This window comes from Oryzias latipes, chromosome 15 (genome assembly GCF_053564925.1).
Source record: "Oryzias latipes strain Hd-rR chromosome 15, Olatipes_Hd-rR_3.1".
Lineage (NCBI taxonomy): Eukaryota > Metazoa > Chordata > Actinopteri > Beloniformes > Adrianichthyidae > Oryzias > Oryzias latipes.
The window spans coordinates 4,247,369-4,265,929 of NC_136251.1; the positions used below are offsets into that span (position 1 = coordinate 4,247,369).

General features: G+C 42.8%; 1 protein-coding gene across 1 annotated transcript in view; it reads left to right on the top strand.

Moving 5' to 3' along the window:
• Nucleotides 1-13,394: 13,394 nt before the first annotated feature.
• kndc1 (kinase non-catalytic C-lobe domain containing 1) overlaps nucleotides 13,395-18,561 on the top strand; it is a 37,722-nt gene continuing 32,555 nt past the window's right edge. The window contains exon 1 of the mRNA XM_078932311.1: nucleotides 13,395-13,890. Within this exon, the coding sequence (XP_078788437.1) occupies nucleotides 13,786-13,890 (105 nt within the window). The 5' untranslated portion in view covers nucleotides 13,395-13,785. The remainder of the gene's footprint in view (nucleotides 13,891-18,561) is intronic.

Sequence of the window (18,561 nt, forward strand, 5' to 3'; positions counted from 1 at the left end):
TGTGTGCATAAATTGTATCTTATTTTTATTTTTTGTATTTGTGTATTTTTGAAATTCAAGTACATTTGAATACATAATTGCAAGTGCACACTGCTATGCATAAAATGCATTCTATGAGCAAAAATCAGGAATTACACACACAAACCCAAAATTATATACAAACTAAAAGTAACAAATCAAGAAATCAAAAACATTTGTCAAGATTGTGTTTTTGCAGTGAATTACAGAAAATGTAACAAAAGAAATGCATGCACAACAGCTCTAAATAGAATATTAGTTATGAGAAATGATCTCCATGAAGATTTTTGTTCTGCAGCTTTCCTTGAAAACAGTCATGCTGAGGTTGTTTTCCTCACAAGTGTCACCCCTCTGGAAAGGTTGCTTCTCCACAAGATGCTTTTTTATTTGATTTTTTTTTTAGCAACAGTCTAAAGGCTCATCAGGCACCCAGTTATCGTGTCTGGATTCCTCCTTATCCTGGATCCTCCTGCTCCTCTCTCGAATACATCATTTCATTGCTTCGTTGCAAGATTTTTTTAGAAAATGAAGAAAACGAAACAGTATGTGCCAACGATTGGATCCAGTAAGTGGGATTACAGTTGTCTACTCCAGCTCTAATCTGTGTTCTGGCTGGGATGGAGTCAAAATTTGCCAATCTGAGAAGCTTCCTGTTTTTAATGGCGCTTCCCTCTGTCTCTCCTGCCTCCCCCGCAGCATCACTTTGTTATTTATAGCTTCCTCTAATAGTGATGAAACAGAACCAATGTAAAAGAGGAAAGAATAAACTGATCCTTTTAATGCAACAATCTATTGGATTACGAGGCTAAGAGGCTGTCTCTGCACTTTGCAACAACAAAACATCACAGCAAGTCAGGCAACCCCCCCCCCCCCCCCCCCCCCCCGCCTGCCCCCATCTCCTTCAGCAGAGGAAGAGTACAGCTGGGGGTGGCACATGCTGGGCAATTAACCAGGAGCTAGGGGAAGAGATGAGAGGATGAAAAGTGAGTTAGAGATGGAGATCAAGCTGATTGAAATTGATGTGTTAAATCTAAAATGAGATCATGGCCGATCCTCACACACACGTTATGAATCCTGTTCTTTTTACATTTTTAGTTACAATAAATTCTGTTTGATGTAGGATTGTGTTCAAACTCACAAGGAATCTTTCTGAAAAGTTTTTCTGAAATTAGGTCAGTATTTTTATTAACAAAAAATATGTTTTAAAGGATAGAAAGGATGTAAAGGTTTAACTATTCATTGATTAATAAATAAATTAATTTCCTGATTGGTCTGTCTGGGGCAGAACCAAATCGACCAATATCATTAAAGAATCGTTTCAAAATTAGATAAATCAATAATCAAATCGATCTTGAAAAATACCAATTAGATTGAGACATGGTAGTTTATTTTACTATCATGTAAAAATGACCAAGTGCATCAGCGTACAACACACATGTGATGTCATGAACACGGATCAGTCCATCATTCCAGTCCAATGTGTGGACAGACTTTGAATAACGTCATGTGACCATCCAGTGTGTAGAATGTTCTCAGAATGTTCCCTTTGGATTCTTTGGATGTGGAAAAACAACAGTGGTGAACTTTAGGAAACTAACATGTGAATGGATTTACCATTCATTCTAGTTTACTTGTTTGTTTGGACACAGATTTCATTTCCACTTGATGATCTGGAACAATCTGGAAAACTTCACTGTTCAGTAGCAGGAATTTCTGTCTGAGTCTCACTGTCACGGTTAGGAAAGCAGGAGAAAACCCAGATGCAGGGAAGAACCACAAGCACATTGAAGCAAAGTCCCAAGATTTTATTTACAAGAAATAAACTTGGGTTACATAGGCTCAAGGGATTAGAAACCACAGAAGATGAGCCGACACTAAGGGCTCAGAGAGAATTCCTTAAATGCAGTCTAGGCTGATTAACAAAGTGCAGGCATCTGTGACTGCTCTAGGGATCAGCAGCAGAAGGGACGGAGTCACAGCCAGCCTGCACAGAAACCAGAGAACGGAAAATGAGAAACAAAAAACCAAAGCATCAAAAAACAACACACTGATTGAAGTTTTGGCTAAAGATGTCCTGGATCCGTTTTAGATCAGTATATCGGATCATTTAAAATGAATCAATGTTGACTATGAATTATGTTGACAACCACAAATTATGATATGAATCAAATCGTTGTTAAAAGGAATCGTTACACCCCTAAAAATATATATTTATTTTAGGGTCTTCTCATGCCAGTTGGAAAAAACCCAAATGTGTTCTCAAATCACTTACATTAAAACTGACAAAGAAAACATGTTTTCTGCTTTTCAGAATTTTCAAAATCTTGGCTGTGATAGACGTTTGAATCTCTGTTCCTGTAGGATGAATTTATTGGATGGGCTGTATGCTCCTCAAATCCTTCTATCCTGTGTTTTCACCAGATGAGCTCGGTGGGTCTCGAGCTGCAAATGTCCACTCGACTTTGAGAGGCTTCAGACATATGGGCAAACGTGAGCTCCCTCAGTGAGGAAGCATCTTGATCATTTGCCAGGCTTCTCCTCTCAGTGACAGACTGCAAAGATAAACAGATGTTTGGCAAAAGGAGCCACAGAAACGGATGCTGTCCTTCACTTGGGGCAGACCCCCATGTCAGACTTTAAATATCAGCAGCACAAACTCAGACATTTGGTTGCCAGGTCTGTGCTTGGTGCTACATTTCTGCTTTCTGATTGCTAGACATCAATGCCATCTAGTGGCAAACGCAGAATCCAAAGGAAACTTGACTTGGGGAACAGCATTTGTGAGAACACGAAGAGCAGGAGGCTCTAAGGCAGAGAGGCCCAGTTTAGTTTAGTCTGTTTAGTTTAGTTTAGCAATTACCTATTGTGTTTTATAACTGGTTTTATGTTTTGTACATTCAGTGAAGCCCAAGAGATAACTTTGTTGTGAAAATGGGCTATATACAAAACTGAATTGAAAGTTGAATTGACAAAGGTAAACAAGGAATGGGTCGTGTTTTAAAGATTAAACAAAGACTTGTTATAAAATCAAAAGAGGAAAAGATTGTTAAAGGTCAGCCACGTGTATTTAGAATGCTTTTTTATGATGATGGAGGACACATCAAGAAAATTAAGCTCAAAATTGCATTTCTGAGTATTTTTCTTTATTTAGATTGCTGTGAATTAGGAACAGTGGAAAAAAATGCAGTTTGAAAAAGAGCTTATTTGTGACGTAGCTTGTGTACTTTGCGTAAAACACACAAGCTTGAACAGAGAGCTCTCAGCAATGGGGAGGGGAAGGGGGAGTTGCACCATTCCAATGGTCCCATAACTCAAAGGTGAATTTCTGATGAACTTCTGCTGCTCTGCAGAAACGATGTCCTAGAAAACGACACATGTTTTTAGATTTAAAAATAGCATGATCATAATTGAAAGACAATTGGCAATGCTTTGAAAATAGATTAGAAGATGATGTGATTAGAACTTTATTAAAAGTCAAGATAGATATAAAGAACAGAACGTCTCACTAAGTGTCAGACCCTCCAACCAAATGCAGCAAGATCTAGGAAGGACTGATTCCCACCCTCTTTTCTGGTGATGCACTAATGTTTGTCCTGCTGGAACACATCAAGAGATGTTGCAGAGGTTGTGCTAGTACACGTTTTGTCTGCGAGGCCTAATGAATATGTATGTGTTTTCCCTCCCAGACTTTCTACCCCAGTGCTTCCTCATTCTCACACTCGAACACACTCATGCACAAAAACACGGAGCACAGATCCAGGCACCGTCAACATGAAGATATGTTTGCTGGGAACTGCAAGAACTGCAGCTGCATGTAGGGAGTGTAATATTATTATGTGTGACGCATTCAGAGATTTGGCATTTCTGGAGATTCATTTTCCTCTCATTCAGACCTACATTATGGTCCCAGTAAAGCTTTCCTTCTGGTGAGGAAGCATCTGCCTGGAGTCCTCAAGTTTAGCATTGAACAACTACAACTTCAATCAGAAACAATCACAACACACATTATATTTGCAATGACAATGTCAAAATACTACACAGTAAAGCAGTATTATAGACATATAAAATGGAGGATTTGCCCCAGAAGGTGTGCCTTCAAGAACAAGTCTGATTAAATATCTTTCTGAAACGGTCCACAGTCACTGGAGCTCTCAGGACGTCAGGTTCCAGAGCTAGGGAGCAGCAGAGCAGAGAGCTCAGTCACCCACTGCCCTGGGGGCAGCGAGCCGGTGAGTATTTTTACAACAGAGGTGTCTCGTTGTGTGCTGTTCCTCCAAGTAGTGTGTGGTTCTTCAATTCAAGACAAGAGCTAGAGAGAGAACGGTTTGAAAAGAATGCATATGTGGATGGAAAGAGTCTGGACATTGTGTGTGTTTGTGGGGGGGGGGGGGGGGTGACGGTGTTCCTTTAGTTTGAAATAGAACTTGTAGGTTAACCTATCCATTTTACTAAGTTCGGACCTTTAAGCGGTCATAAAGTTTTTGTCTGTTTAGTTTAGTTTAGCAATCTTGTGTTTTATAACTGATTTTAATGTTTTGTACAATTACTGAAGCCCGAGAGAGAACTTCGTTGTGATTTTGGGCTATATAAACAAAACTGAATTGAAAATTGAAATAGAAATTTTGAAAGCTCAAACCTTTACGACCGCTGAAAGTGCGAGCTACAGGTCAAATTAACAATGTGTTTCAGATCTTTTTGTTTTTGTGAGAAGGCATAGTTAGCAAATGAGACTATGATTAACATCTTAACGTTTTCATCCACCTGCTGCTTTCACCTCACTCAGTTAATGTCACTCAGGTTTATTAATGTGCTTCTTTGAAAAACAGAAGCCTTAAGGGATTTTCTATATATGAGCTCTTCTTCAAGATTTTTTTATTTTCTTATTTTTTTACATATTTTGGAAAACCCAAAATAAAAAGATACATGCATTATTTCATGAAAAATTACATTTTTACCATGTTTTCCACATAGTTTGTTAGAAGTGATTACTGCACCGGGGGACAGTCTACCAGCTGTCCCCAACTTACCCCCTTCCTTATATAACCTCATATTAGGGTGAGGGGGTGGGGGATCTAGCCTGCGATGCGCCTTGGGGGGGGCTACTTGGGAGTGGCCCCCCTCCTATGGTTGCCGTATGGAGTGGGCCCCCCCTCTTTCGGTTTTATTTGCACCTTAGACATGTAGGGTCCTTGGTAGGGGGGGTGCTTGGACATCACTGCAAGCAAGCAGCAGATGTCCTCCTGGCACCCTACCCGCCAATTTTAACCGCACCTTAGACATTTAGGGCCCCTTGGTGGGGAGGGTGAGGGGACGTCACTGTGAGTAATCAGGAGATGTCCCCTTAGTGCCCTACTCGCCAATTTTAACTGCACCCCCCTTAGTACACACACCCCTCCCCCTTCAATATATACATTCAAACATAAACACACACACATGCACACAAACACCCTCTCAAACACCCATACACGCACACACATTTTACAAGGAAGGTGGGACCTGGGTCCATCTGTCCCCTACCCCTTCCCTGGTGGGGGGTGCGGGCCCCTTGGCGATGGCGGCCGTGTCCCTTGGGTGCCGGCTCCCTGGGCCCGGCGGTGCTCTCTCCGCACGGTGGGGGGGTTCATATTACACCTGAGCCGGGGGTGTTCGTGTCCCTGGGGGGTGGGTCCTGGTCCTTGCCCCTGGGCGCTGGGCCCCGCCAAACTTCCAACATGGCCGAGCCTGGTCGGGCCATATTTATAACATCCCTTGTGGGCCGCCCTTTTTTCCCCGGGGTTCCCCCCTCCTGGGCGGGGGCGGCGGGCCCCTGCCTTGCTCCTACCTGGACCAACCGTGGGCCGGGTGGGTGGCTGCCTGGAGTGCGGAGCGGGTCTCCCTTGGGGGGTCCTGGCTCGTACCTGGGGTCGGGGCGGGGGGGATGCCCGGAACTCCTGGGTGGTGGTGGGGTGCTCGTCTGGGGCTGTGGGCGTCCCTCTCCGGTGGGGCCCTGCGTTGGGCTCTTCCGGCGCGGCGGGGGGCTGCTTTCCTGGCTGGGGCGGCGCTCTCTTTCCCTCTGCGCCTCCCTGCTCTCTGGCTCTGGGGGCCTCGCGGCGGTCCTGCTGGCCCTGGCCTGGGTGGCGGTCTTGGTCGCCCGGGGGGCGGTTGTTCCCTGCCTGTTCCCGTGTGGCGTTGGGGGAATTCCAGCTGCCGCTGCTGCTGCGGCGGGGGTATGGGTGTGGGGGTGGCTGGGCGCTCCTCCTCCTTCTTTTCACATTCCACCATCCATTTTAGAAGAACATAAACACTCACCTGAGCACAGGTGTTAGCTCACCTTTGCACTAATAGTTTGCATGATTGAATGAATGAAAGATTTCACACTAGTTGGTTTTAAGGCATAAGTATGCGTTCGTGAACACTATCTGTTTTGTGTGCATGTTGACATGTGGACATTTTTGCGGCTAGCAGGTGTGTTGATAATAGTTGAGTGTGTGTGAACAGGCCCCGCCCTTTTTGTACTACATTTGAACCGTACCGTAACGATAAACAACCAGTAAACCTGTCTGCTCTATGCTGCTTCATGGTCTTACCCCCCTTCCCCTCCTATTATCACCCTACTACCCCCCCCCTCTCTCTAACGTCCCTCTCTCTTCTTCCCCTCTTTCCTTTTCCGTCCGGTCCAACACCAAAGATTTTCAAACATGATTGAAATTAATAAAGTTTGGCCTCAATTACAAAAGGGGTTTATTCAGACATACCTTTGGTTTGTCTGAAGATGAATAACCCCTCTTGTTAAAATAAAATATGTCCAACACAAGAGGCCCTCAGCTCTCATCTGTTTGCCTAGCTGTTGGACAGGACAAGTTAAAAAAAAAAAAAAAAAAAAAAAAAAAAGAAGTGATTACTGCAGTTTGTTCCTTTTCTGATTTAATTTGCAATTAATCTTGACCAAAAGCCCACAATAAAGATTCCATACTTCAGTTCACTTAAGGCAGTCCCATTTCATTTCAAATTGGATTTGTATGCAGTTTTACAATGTTTTTGTACAGTCCTGTCCTGGGTAAAAGCTTCAATACTAATGCAGTAAACACATTAACCAACGCTGCTTCTATCTTCTTTCCTTTGATTGACTGTGCAGTGGTCCCTGAACTCCAGCTTTCATCGTTTGAGACCACAATCTAAATGTCCCCATTGATGACTCTGGTTCTGCTGGATGTTTCTTTCTAACCTTTCAGTCAGAGGGAATTTTCCTCTCCACTGTCTGGATTAACAGCCTTTCATGTAATTAAAAATTACATATTGAAATCTTGCCAGATTAGAATGATCTAAAGTGATTCATTAAGAAAAATCTGGAATCTTTGGAAAGAACTAGATTATAACACTTGTAACTGACGAGACTTGATGTTTTTCTCTTTGCATAGGGATTGAGATAACATTGGTTGTGAGCTGACACTTTATAATATAAGTAAATGAACAGAAAATAACTAAACTGAATTACTTTTTATGAGAGGTAAATGGAAAGCAGCTTTTTGATCAGGGGTGTCTGACTTCAGGCCTTGAGGGCTGGCATTCTGCTGTTTTTTCAGAAACCATGCCCTACCTTCTAGTGATTACCTGGATCAGGTGTATTGGATCTGGATAAGGTGTGTTGGATACCTGGATCAGGTGTGTTGGATACCTGGATCAGGTGTGTTGGATCTGGATCAGGTGTGTTGTACCTGGATCAGGTGTGTTGGATACCTGGATCAGGTGTGTTGGATACCTGGATCAGGTGTGTTGGATACCTGGATCAGGTGTGTAGGATCTGGATCAGGTGTGCTGGACCTGGATCAGGTGTGTTGGACCTGGATCAGGTGTGTTGGATCTGGATCAGGTGTGTAGGATCTGGATCAGGTGTGTAGGATACCTGGATCAGGTGTGTAGGATACCTGGATCAGGTGTGTTGGACATGGATCAGGTGTGTTGGATAACTGGATCAGGTGTGTTGGATCTGGATCAGGTATGTTGGACCTGGATCAGGTGTGTTGGATACCTGGATCAGGTATGTTGGACCTGGATCAGGTGTGTTGGCCCTGGATCAGGTGTGTTGGATCTGGATCAGGTGTGTTGGACCTGGATAGGGTGTGTATCTGGATCAGGTGTGTTGGATACCTGGATCAGGTGTGTTGGATCTGGATCAGGTGTGTTGGATACCTGGATCAGGTGTGTTGGATACCTGGATCAGGTGTGTTGTATACCTGGATCAGGTGTGTTGGATACCTGGATCAGGTGTGTAGGATCTGGATCAGGTGTGCTGGACCTGGATCAGGTGTGTTGGACCTGGATCAGGTGTGTTGGATCTGGATCAGGTGTGTAGGATCTGGATCAGGTGTGTTGGACCTGGATCACGTGTGTAGGATCTGGATCAGGTGTGTTGGATAACTGGATCAGGTGTGTTGGACATTGATCAGGTGTGTTGAACATTGATCAGGTGTGTTTGACCTGGATCAGGTGTGTAGGATCTGGATCAGGTGTGTTGGATAACTGGATCAGGTCTGTTGGACATGGATCAGGTGTGTTGGATAACTGGATCAGGTGTGTTGGATCTGGATCAGGTGTGTTGGACCTGGATCAGGTGTGTTGGATACCTGGATCAGGTATGTTGGATACCTGGATCAGGTGTGTTGGATACCTGGATCAGGTGTGTTGGATACCTGGATCAGGTATGTTGGATACCTGGATCAGGTGTGTTGGATACCTGGATCAGGTGTGTTGGATACCTGGATCAGGTATGTTGGACCTGGATCAGGTGTGTTGGACCTGGATAGGGTGTGTTGGATCTGGATCAGGTGTGTTGGATACCTGGATCAGGTGTGTTGGATACCTGGATCAGGTGTGTTGGATACCTGGATCAGGTGTGTTGGATACCTGGATCAGGTGTGTTGGATACCTGGATCAGGTGTGTTGGATACCTGGATCAGGTGTGTTGTGCCGAGAAGCTAAATTGGCAATTTTGCTAGAAAACATGTGGGACACCAGGCCTGGAGTTTGACCCCTTTGTGTTAGACAGGGATCTTAATGGACAGGAGATAACTTGTCCTGTTTAGCAATTGAGCAAACAGATGAGAATGAAGACCTCTTGTGTGGGGCTAATCCTACTGTTACAATAGGTTACAATAAGGGTTTTGGATCTTCTCACACACGAGGTCACACGATTGAGGTTGAGAAGTGAGCTGAGACCTCAGGTGAGTGTTTGTCTTGTACTGTGGTGGATGATTGTAAAAAGAGGGGGAGTGACCAGTCAGCCCCACACCAGGACCCCCGCCGAAGGCAAGGTGGCAGAGGCAGCCAGGACCCCTCAGCCAGAGGACGTCTCTGGGGATCCCTCTGCAGGGATCTGAGCATCTGCTCAACCATCCACTGCCGCTCTTTTTAAACTATCACAACTTTAGAAATTTAAAATCTCAATCAACTCAACAACAGTCATTACAACAACATCAGACTATTTTTAGAAGGCATACATACATAACTTCATATTTAACCCTTACATAGATTGAGGGCATTCAAAACTAGCATTCCCCCCACCATGGCCTCCTTTCAGTTTTCACAGAATCATGTAACATTGGGTTGCTTATCCATTTTAGCAACATTACTGCAAGGCATGACTTTCTGTTTTTTGTGAGAGTGATGATGTTGGGATTGTCCCTGGTCATCTATCACTCAACTGGAAAGTTTATTTGTCTTTGTTTAATTGGCATACCCTTTTAAAACTGGTTGAAGAAACAAAAACAAGCAAAATATGAAATGTCTTTGCTTTACTAAATAAATCATGACAAAGGGAAAACCATTGCAATATGTAATCTACATTTCTTCATCAAGTAACTGTGGTGATTCCACAGGACCTGATATTTCTAAAAATGGCACATCTTTAAATGCATCACTGACTTGGAGACTTGCCCACAAGAACTGCTTGTCTTCAGGTAATGATATTAAGTAATGAAATTATGTACCTGAAATGAATGTCAAACCTGGAGATACCAAACACTGCAGTTCTTCTTGACCAAACCAAAATATACTCATGGTGTCAACCAACCTTTTTTAAAATGTTTTGCTTTATTTTTAATTTAAGATAACTGTATCATTTGCATTTTATTAGAGCTGAAACGTGAGCAGTGGTTAGCGCTCTTCCCTTACAAAAAGAAGGCCCCTGGTTCAGGTCCCGGCTGGGGTACTTGAACCAGAACATCAATGGGGTGTCACCGTTTTAGGTTCTTTGCCTTTATGTTCTAGTTGTTTTATGTTCGGGCCTGTTTGAGTTACTTCCTGTTTTATTTTGTAGCATTTCCTGTTTTGTTGTTGTTTCAAGTTTTACCTTTCCCCATCAGTCCTGAGTGTTTCCACCTGTGTCTTGTTGCCTTCTATGTATTTAAGTCTCGTCTTTCCCTTCCTCCTGTGCTGGTCCATATTATGTCATACCCCGAGTTCCTGTGTGGTTCGTGTTTCAAGTTTCGAGTTTTGCCTGCCTGTTGCAGTGGTTTTGTTTTGTAGTTTTTGGTTTGTTTATTAAAGCTCCGTCTTCCCTGGAACTCCTGCCTCCCCTCCTCTCTGCGCCGGGGTGCTTACTATTCCCCCCCGTAACATGGGGGACCTGAACCAGAGCACCAATGGGGGACCTTTCTGTGTGGAGTTAGCATGTTCTCTCTGTGCATGCGTGGGTTTTCTCCGGGGTCTCTGGCTTCCTCCCACCGTCCGAAAACATTCATAAGTTCATTGGTTACTCTAATTGTCCATTGGTGTGAATGGGAGAGTGCATGGGTTTGTGATAGACTAGACTGACCCTGTAACAGACTGGCAACCTGTCCAGGGTGTCCCCTACCTTCGCCTGCAAGTGGCTGGGATAGGCTCTTGCAGCCCTGTGACCCAGAAAGGGATAAAACGGAAGAAGATGGATGAATGAATCAATAGAGCTGAAACGTTAGTATGGTGTCGTGTATGGACCCATGAGTGGACCCAACAAAACTCTTAGTTTTCGTTTTTGCGTCCTAAGCTGACGAGGTCAATATGGCTGAACACTACAGAATTCAGTGGGTAACATCAGGATTATGTGTCCAAAACAAATAATTAATAAGAATGTCACTAAGCAATAAAAAGAAATAGTCACAAAGGCATAATGGAATGTTTTATGATAAATCTGAGTGATTCCATTTTACAGTTAACACAAGCAGGTCACTCTATTGAAATTATATCAAGATTTAAATAAATCAATAATTATACTAAATACAGTTTGTTAAATTCTATGTAACTGATTCAATTTAAAATACCATGAGTTAGAGTTCTTATCACAGGCCTTTGTTGGGTCCAGCCTGAAGTGTGGATGTGAAATCACTCTCCTGTGGACCCACCACCTGCAGAAGAGCTCAAAAGGGGCTGGTGCAATGTTGTTTGGGTGGCAGTCAAAGGTGTGTGCCTTGGTGGACCAACTTCCAGTCACAAAATTTGGCTTTTGGGACTAAAAATGTCCTCTTTCTGGGAGGAAAGTGGCCTGCGGCTTGTGAGGGAGATTGAGACGTAGCAGCTAGAAATAGTCTGGCTCACTTCCACGTACAGCCCAGGTTCTGGAATTCAATCCAAGAGGGGGGGACTCCTTGTTATTCTGGAGATTCTCATAGTGAGACAGCTGACCTGTCAGGTGTTGTGGTTCACCCTGGTGGATGAGGGGGCCATGCCTTCAGGCAGGGGATAGGTCTCTGACTGCCGATCAGCAGTTCAGACAACCCGGCCATCTTGGTGTTTCTCTGAGAACTACTGGAAATCCTCCCAAGGGGGGTCTCCATGGTCCTCCTCAATGTCCACTTCCCATCGACCACTCTCATGCCCACATGGGCAAAACACCATGTTGGAACAAAAGGATGTCCATCAGTGCATGTAGAACCAGTACTTCCTAGGTATGAGGCGGAGGATCGACTTTGTATTTGTGTCAGGCGACCTTCGATCATGGATCTTGGACCATTGATAATAAAATTATACCTTTTTCACAGACTAAACTAAATAAAAACCTACTGAAAAGTTGAATATAATTACAAAGACTGTGACGACACGTTACTGACACTTTATTCAACAGATGATAAATGAGACAAAGTGGTAAAATGTGAAGAAAACCAAAAGAACTCTCCTTTTCTGGGTCTTTCAGGAGGATATCCAGTCAAAGCAAATCTGTGAGCTACGTGCTGGCCTGGGGGGGCAAACATTGATTTATGATGTCAACCTTCATTGGACTTATTCCTATGACAAAAGATGGTCATGCTTTATGTTGATTCTTTTCAATCAACTGATCCTAAATAAAAAATGAAAACTAGCCATCATCCTCGCCTGCATCATGATGTATGTCAATCTCATGCAAACTGGGTTGATTGCGGGCCTTTAGCTCACTCATCATATGCTAATATGTTTTTTTAGTGTATTGTTGATGTTTTTTGTTACATGTCTTCATTTTCAATTTATTAGTTCATGCATTTCATTATGTGTTTTCAATCTGACAAAGTCTGAAAAGACAGCAGATGAGGCAGACAGTAGTTCTACATCCATCGGCTCATGTTTGTTCTTCTGTTATTGCTAAAGTTCAATAGTAGTCTGTTAATTTATGTTTTGATCTGACTGCAAAGATGTAGTATTATTTTAAAAGTGTCTCAAATTTGGACTTCAAGTCAAGTAGAGTATTAAATAATGGATGACCAATGCTGGACCGACTCATTTACAATGAGACAGACTTCTTCAACTAAAGAAGATGAGGACGACTTTCTGGCTAAAGTTAGAGTTTTTTGTCCAGAAGGAGAGACTTATGGACTTCATTTAAGTCAAGGTTAAACCAGAGAGTGGATTATCTGGTGTGAGCATGCATGTGTTCGAGAAAGCGTTCATTCTCCATACGCCCTATCTATGTTTTAGTCTATCATTCACCTTGATGTCTTTTGGAGACATAATGAACTGCTTTACAGTCCACATTCTTCATTGGCCCAATATGAACCTGTTATGTTTATGGAATACTCATGAAATGAGATATGAAACACAATCAGTGGTCAGTAAATCTATCACTGAAAGAGCCTCAGCAGACACAAACTTCATCACCCATCACTGTTTTGCTTTACTTTTCTTTCTTTTTAAACATCTGCAGAATTTAAAATGGAAAATGCCACTTTTCCACACAAGGCAAAGCTATTATCTTTACAAACTAATAGAAGCTTATTGAATATACAAAACTAAAAGAATTATGTTGGCCTATTAAGATGGAAAGAAGAAGAGTAGAAGTTTATGTACATGTTATCACCATAGCAATTCTGGCAAAACCAGATCAAATGAACAAGAAAGAATAGCAACAAAGTGACAAATCTGAGTCATCCATGTGGGCTTCAGCGAGCGGAGGCGGAGAGCCAACTGTGGCGCGCAGGCAGCCGCGCTCTGCGCGCTGCGCTCTGCGCGCTGCTAGCTTTGCCAGCTCTGGCTCAGGAGCTGAAGCTCGTAATGCTCGTGTTCAGTGTTCCGCCAGCTTCTATGGAGGTGTTGTTCATGACAGCCTCAACCCCCGGCCAGCGCCACAGCCGACGGTAGCGCGCTGTAGGCGGCCGCCTCTGCGCTCTTCCTTCCGGCGGTGCTCCTGGATCAGGGCGTCCCGAAGTGATCGACGGCTGCGCCGCAGTCGCCTTGGCGGATGCTGCAGGAATCCCGAGAGCTCGGCATGCTGTGTAGCCAATCCAGGAAACGGCGCTGTTTAGGCTGAGCTCTGCAGCTCTGTGTGGTGGGATCAACGCTGATACGATGGAGGATTCTGAGATGGATGCGGAGGATTCAAACCTGGGAAAAGCTGGAAAACCAGATGCGTTTTATGATGAGGAGCATCTCCCCCCTCTGCTGGAAGATGAGGTGAGAAAACTGCTTTAAAGTTGGAAAGGAAGTTAGTCTTTTTCACACCCAAAATAGGTCTTGGGATGTTGTTTAACAGTTTTTAAAGGGTTAATTGTTTTAACTGGATGAGTTGAAGTTATTTTTTTAATCAGATGCAGACTTTATAACTGCATTTAAACTCAATGAAAAAGATTTGATGTGTTTATAAGTAAATACACTTTAAAAGAGTTTTGTTTGTTTTTTCTATAATTTATGAGAATTCTAAATGAACTGATTATTAAGTTAAAGTTTAATAAAAGAAAAAAGAAACTTCAGTCAGTGCTTAGTTTAACAGTACTGACATAACAAAGATTTGTTCTTGACATGCTTTGTCAGATTTGGATCCTTTCATAGACAACAGTGGCTTAAAATCATCTTTTTAAACGATTTTAAAGATGATTAATAATCTTCTCATCTTTGTGTCCAAGTGAACATTTATGACAAATTTAAAGAAGATCCCTTTAGGCAGTTCCACAGACCCCACAATTGTGGATACATGTGCTGACTGAGGGATGATGGACAACCTGAGGACGTGTTGCCTCGAGCCTTTTGGCTGCTTCCTGCATGGAATCAGAATGAGCAAAAGTCCTGCATTTGAAAGCTGCTGAGATGTTGTATTAGGAACACGTATTTGAACTGATCTGCTCTTTGACTTTTTTCTTAATCAGGGCTAGGTGCAATAAGCCAAAAAGATCCAGTGGGTCTTGAAGGTACAGGGTTGTGTGAGGAAGGGCGTAAAAACTTTCTGCCAAACCACACGTGGTGAACCAGTTCACTAGAGACCCCTAACGGGATAAGCCAAAAGGTGAACAAACCAACTAAAACATTTAATAGCATACACATTATGGTGTTGGTGTGAAAAGGCTGGTTTCCAAATCATTTCGCTTTAGCCCCTAGTTTAGGGGCTGTGTGGTGGTGCAGTGGTCACTGTCACAGTGCTTTAAACCTCAGCTGACCTTTCTTGGTGGAGTTTGCATGTTCTCCCCATGTGGGATTTCTCCTTCCACAGTCTAAAAACTTGTTTCATAGGTTAACTGTTGAATCTAAATTGCCTCTTAGGTGTGTTTGTTTGTCTCTGTGGACTTGAATCAGATAGGATTTCTTTCCAGAATGTACCCCACTTTTGGTCATCACTGGGTTGGTAGGCTCCAAAAAATAAAGCAAGTTTGGCAAATCAATGGATTAATAATTGAAGCACAGAGCAAAAAAAATATGACCCTTTTCCTTCACATGAAGAAGTAAAATGAACACATCAAGTAAAGAACAAGACCAGATGGATGAGCATATTGTGTAAAGGAAATCTTTTTTGGCGATCTCCGCTAGCTCCATGGAGAAAGTGGGTGTGTCTGTTAGCCTGGGGGCGGAGCTGGCAGTGCACACTCTTCCTGGAAGGGGCTGTTCTCACTGGTCTACGTCACGATGTGAGAGACCGGTCATTTTTGTTGGTTGGGAGGGGCTGGTGCTCAGAGAGCAGGTTTTTAGAGGAATACTCAGAAATATATGACAACACAACACACAACAAACCAAATATGAGGATCATAAAAGGATGTTCAGTGACTCTTCCTCATGCCCCTCCCCTCCCAGCTGCATTGAACATTCTTATTGCACTCAGTGGGAAGGACTTCCTGAGCCTTTCAGTAGATGATTGGGCAGGTAAACAAACATTATACATCCTATGGATTTGAATAAGAATTGAGGTTAAAACAACCTACAACATCAAAATAACAACATAAGGAAAGAAAACCACAGACCAAGGTACCTTTTAGTAGGAGAACGAACCGAGATAATACTCAGCAACAATCTCTCTCCACTCTGGCGCACATTCTGTCGCCTCCTCTTTTATAAGTTTGTTGGGTATTCCCTCATTTACAAATGCGCTCAGTTCTAAGGAGGGAAACAGAACACAGCTGCAGCGCTATCAGAAAACATTAATTGCAACATGTCTTTTCATTGTCCTCCCACATCAACTTTGGACCTGCAAAGCCTTTTCTCACGGATAACCAACACAGAGCGTCTTTGGATTCAGGTCTAAACAGATAACACAGTCTCATGCTGATGCTGGGAAGACGCTAAGACAGTAGGCCTCCTCCCAAGAGTTCACCTCCATCTTCCTGTGAACCAGAACTTGGACACAAACACTTCTGCATGTATGATTATATGACATAGGTAATGAATTAAAGCAAATATGAGAAAACTTATTTACATTTTTCCAACAGTAGAGCAGGGCTGCTCAGTCCTGGTCCTGGAGATCTACCACCCTGCCTCTTTTCCAGCTCTCCCTGCACTGCTTGCTGCTGATTACCTGGACCAGGTGTGTTCGTTCATTCAGAATGTGGAGACATCGGATTGAGCTAATCAGCAGCTAGCAGGACTTGGAGATCTGGAAAACAGGCAGGGTGGTAGATCTCCAGGACCAGGAATGGGCAGTCCTGCAGTAGGGCATGGCAGAGAGCAAAGGCGGTCGCTGAATGCTCTCCTTTGGTGATCGGTGTTCTTATCCTCCGCTCTGCCACCGCCTCCAGGTTTTGCCCCACCAAACAGCCTGCCCTCTTCATCAGGCAATTCAGATTATTTGGAATGAACATTATTATACACTTAAAAGCTCAAAATGTTCATTTTGCATGGTATAGGCACTTTAAAGTATTAATTTTTTGGTTTGTTTTTGGAAAACCAAAAGGATTCTAAGGACAAACATGATCTGAAGGTCCAAGTATTCAGTCTAAAAACAAAGAGACATCTGGTGACCAGCTCAAGTCCTATCAACTTTTCTAAAACACTATTTTATTCCTTTTACCATGAAGCTGTTGAAAATACATTGTACCTATACATTTAGCTAACTTTTTTGTACATAAAAACCCATAAATAACTACATTATTCTCATAAATGAAAAAAAAAGGTTTCCACCTTTGTTATATGTTTCAGTGAATGGTAAACTTTGATGGGACAACAATGGTTTAGGTTCATGATAAACCTGTTCAAAATATGGACCTGAAGGCGAGATCGCTTCTAAATCTTGCTGGTTTTAGTTTGGCATTGAAGCCAAAAATACGTGTTCGTAAAAGAATCACGACTGTTCATTATTGTTTGGATTAGTCTGATCGTTGAAATGAATAGTGAGGTCACCTTTAATATTGGTTACATGCAGCAGATCTGACCTTTTTTGTTTACACAATCCAAACCAGTAAACATAATCCATCGATCTCATGAACTCATCCTGCAGATGTTTGTGGAGATAGAGGGAGGGGCCTTTTTTATTGTAAATCCTTTTACGTGTATCTGATTTTGTAAGACATGCTTACAAGGAAAAGTCAATCTTTTTCTGTAATCCTGTTATCTGGTCTAAACATCAGAGTTTCCCACCGTCTTCCAGTCCCAGAGTTCAAAGGCATGCGTCGAACAACAAGTCTGGTGCAAACCCTGGAACTTAGTTTATATAGGACAGCATATTTAACTTCAGCAGGCTGCAAGAGTCTAGTGTTCTCCTGGATTTCTCAAGGGAAGCCATCTATTTATGGGGTTGCTGCTGCTGCTTGTGCTGCTTCTTGAGGTGGCTTTCTTTGCCCTGTAATTGTACTCCACACCACTTCATTGCATCAATAAGATTTCTTCACTATCTATGGCTTTAGCACCTTTAGGACAGTCCTGAATCTGACCTGAAGGATCCCTGTCTTGCAGATAGGAGACGTAGTAGTAAATTTAAAAAGATGGCAGAGAAAACAGTTGTTCAAAACTGTGAAAATGGATATTAAAAATTCCGTTTTAATCGAGCTGGAGTGACTCAGTGGTTGTAGGAGAGCAGGATCTTAAAATCCCCCCTTTGCCATGCTTGCTGAACTTGCTGGCAGAAGATCCAGCAGAAATCCAACCACTGCATTGTAGCGCAGGAGCATGCAGCAGTGATGTTTCTTTCTCCAGCTGCACAGATCAGGGAGGCCACTCAGTGTTAGTCCATGTTTCAGTACTTTAATACTAAGTACCAAGAAAATGCTGACTCTTTAATGCAGCTATTTAAATTTGGGCACAATGTTAAGTCTGCCCTAACGGATGTCTGCACTGCAATACACTGTTTCTGATGTATTCTAATAACACTGGTATAGCAAACTCGGTTTATCCTGGAATACTAAAGTTTATTGCAACGAATTAGTCTTGTGTTAGACTCATCAACTGTATATGAGGACTGGACTGACAAAGTAACCACTGGCTCCAAGAAGCCAAAATCCCACAAACTTCTATAGAGAAATAAGAACCTGTAACTCATTTGTTCTTTGTCAGAATAACAATTCTGGCTCTGATACCTTTATTCTTGTTTTTAATGATCCTCATTTTTCATGATTTTTTTCTGTGGTGAAAGTTATTCAAGTTATAAAGCGACCAATCAGATGCTTCAGTGTAAGTCAACGCTGGTCTCACGTTGAACTTTCAAAACATTTGATTGACAAATTCTCCTTTCAAGTGGAAGGGGTGTGGACTCGCAACAAGCTCACTCCTGAATGGTGAGAGTGGTTGCCATAGAGACTGTGACTCAGACCAACTCGGACCAATCACTGCTTACTGATGCTGTTTGCTTCCAATATGGTGACATCTGTATCGTGAAATAAGTGCAACTGAATTGACTTTATTGGGTTGGAATGAACCATTTTCTATGGGTGA